Source organism: Brassica oleracea, chromosome C8 (genome assembly GCF_000695525.1).
Source record: "Brassica oleracea var. oleracea cultivar TO1000 chromosome C8, BOL, whole genome shotgun sequence".
NCBI classification, from domain to species: Eukaryota; Viridiplantae; Streptophyta; class Magnoliopsida; order Brassicales; family Brassicaceae; genus Brassica; species Brassica oleracea.
The window spans coordinates 28286818-28288019 of NC_027755.1; the positions used below are offsets into that span (position 1 = coordinate 28286818).

Below are 1202 nucleotides of genomic sequence, written 5' to 3' on the forward strand. Positions count from 1 at the left end.
TACATGTGGTTGTTGACCATGTACCTCACCCTGGGAGCTCGACCTTCTAAAAGGTCATCAAACAGAGGAGATCGATCGAGGACATTAAGATCATTTAAGGTACCTGAAAGACCAAAAAATGCGTGCCAAATCCAAAGATCTTGTGAAGCTACGGCCTCTAGGACAATAGTCGGTTTTCTGTGGCCACGGGCGTACTGTCCTTTCCAAGCGGTTGGACAATTTTTCTACTCCTAGTGCATACAGTCAATGCTCCCGACCATCCCAGGAAACCCTCGTTTCTCTCCCATATCGAGTAGTCGTTGAAGATCCTCTGCTTTGGGTCGTCGCAGATACTCATCTCCGAATAACTGTATTATCCCATCAGTGAAATGATGTAAACAAGAAAGTGCAGTGCTCTCACCAAGTCGGAGATATTCGTCAACCGTGTCAGCCGAATTTTCATAAGCAAGTAGACGAATTGCTGCCGTACATTTTTGTAGTGCAGTAAGATAAGCTTCATTTTTAGTGTTGTTTCGATCTCAGACAATGGCTCTTTCTTGGCCAGCAAGCGATCAAGGAGTTTATTTCTAGACAGTTTTTCCTTAAGTTCCAAAACGCCTTGTAGCTTAGACAACTCCTCATCTCGACCACTCTTCTTCTTCTTACTGGCACCTTTCGCAGCCTTTACCCCGACTGGTCTATCCTCATCTTCTCCAACAACATTTTCTTCTGGTCCGTCAAGATCCACCACTGGCCTCCGCTTTTCCTTTCCACCATCCTTAGCCATATAAGTGGAGGCCCATTTCTGCTCATGCCTGAGGTCTCTCCAGCAGTGATCGAGTGTGAACTTGGTATCGTACTTGGTGAAGAATATGTCGTAAGCAGCTTTGATCACATCATCATCATTTTGGCCGCTTCTCTGCTCCCCTAGCGCCTGGTTGTAGCAACCAGTGAATCTGGATACTTCATGATTGATCCTAGACCACCTCTGCTTACAAGAAGTAACCTCTCGTGGTACTTGCCCAACGAGCTGAGGGCTGGCGTTGTAGTAGTCTACAATACGCTTCCAGAAAGCAACAGCACTCCGCTCGTTGCCTACGAGAGGTTCCTCACTGGTGTTAAGCCAAGCACCAATAAGGATCCTATCCTCTTTGGGTGAATATTTCCTTCTATCTGCAAAGGTCTTAACAGACTCCTCAGGGACTTGCCTACGAGACTGACCA

At 46.6% G+C, this 1202-nt stretch overlaps 1 protein-coding gene across 1 annotated transcript in view; it reads right to left on the reverse strand.

The window, feature by feature from the left end:
• Positions 1–230: 230 nt before the first annotated feature.
• The window catches only part of LOC106309107 (glutathione S-transferase T3-like), a 1120-nt gene continuing 148 nt past the window's right edge, over positions 231–1202 (reverse strand). The window contains exons 2-3 of the mRNA XM_013746176.1: positions 401–1195; positions 231–347 (exon numbers count right to left, since the gene is read on the reverse strand). Of these exons, the coding sequence (XP_013601630.1) occupies positions 231–347; positions 401–1195 (912 nt within the window). The remainder of the gene's footprint in view (positions 348–400; positions 1196–1202) is intronic.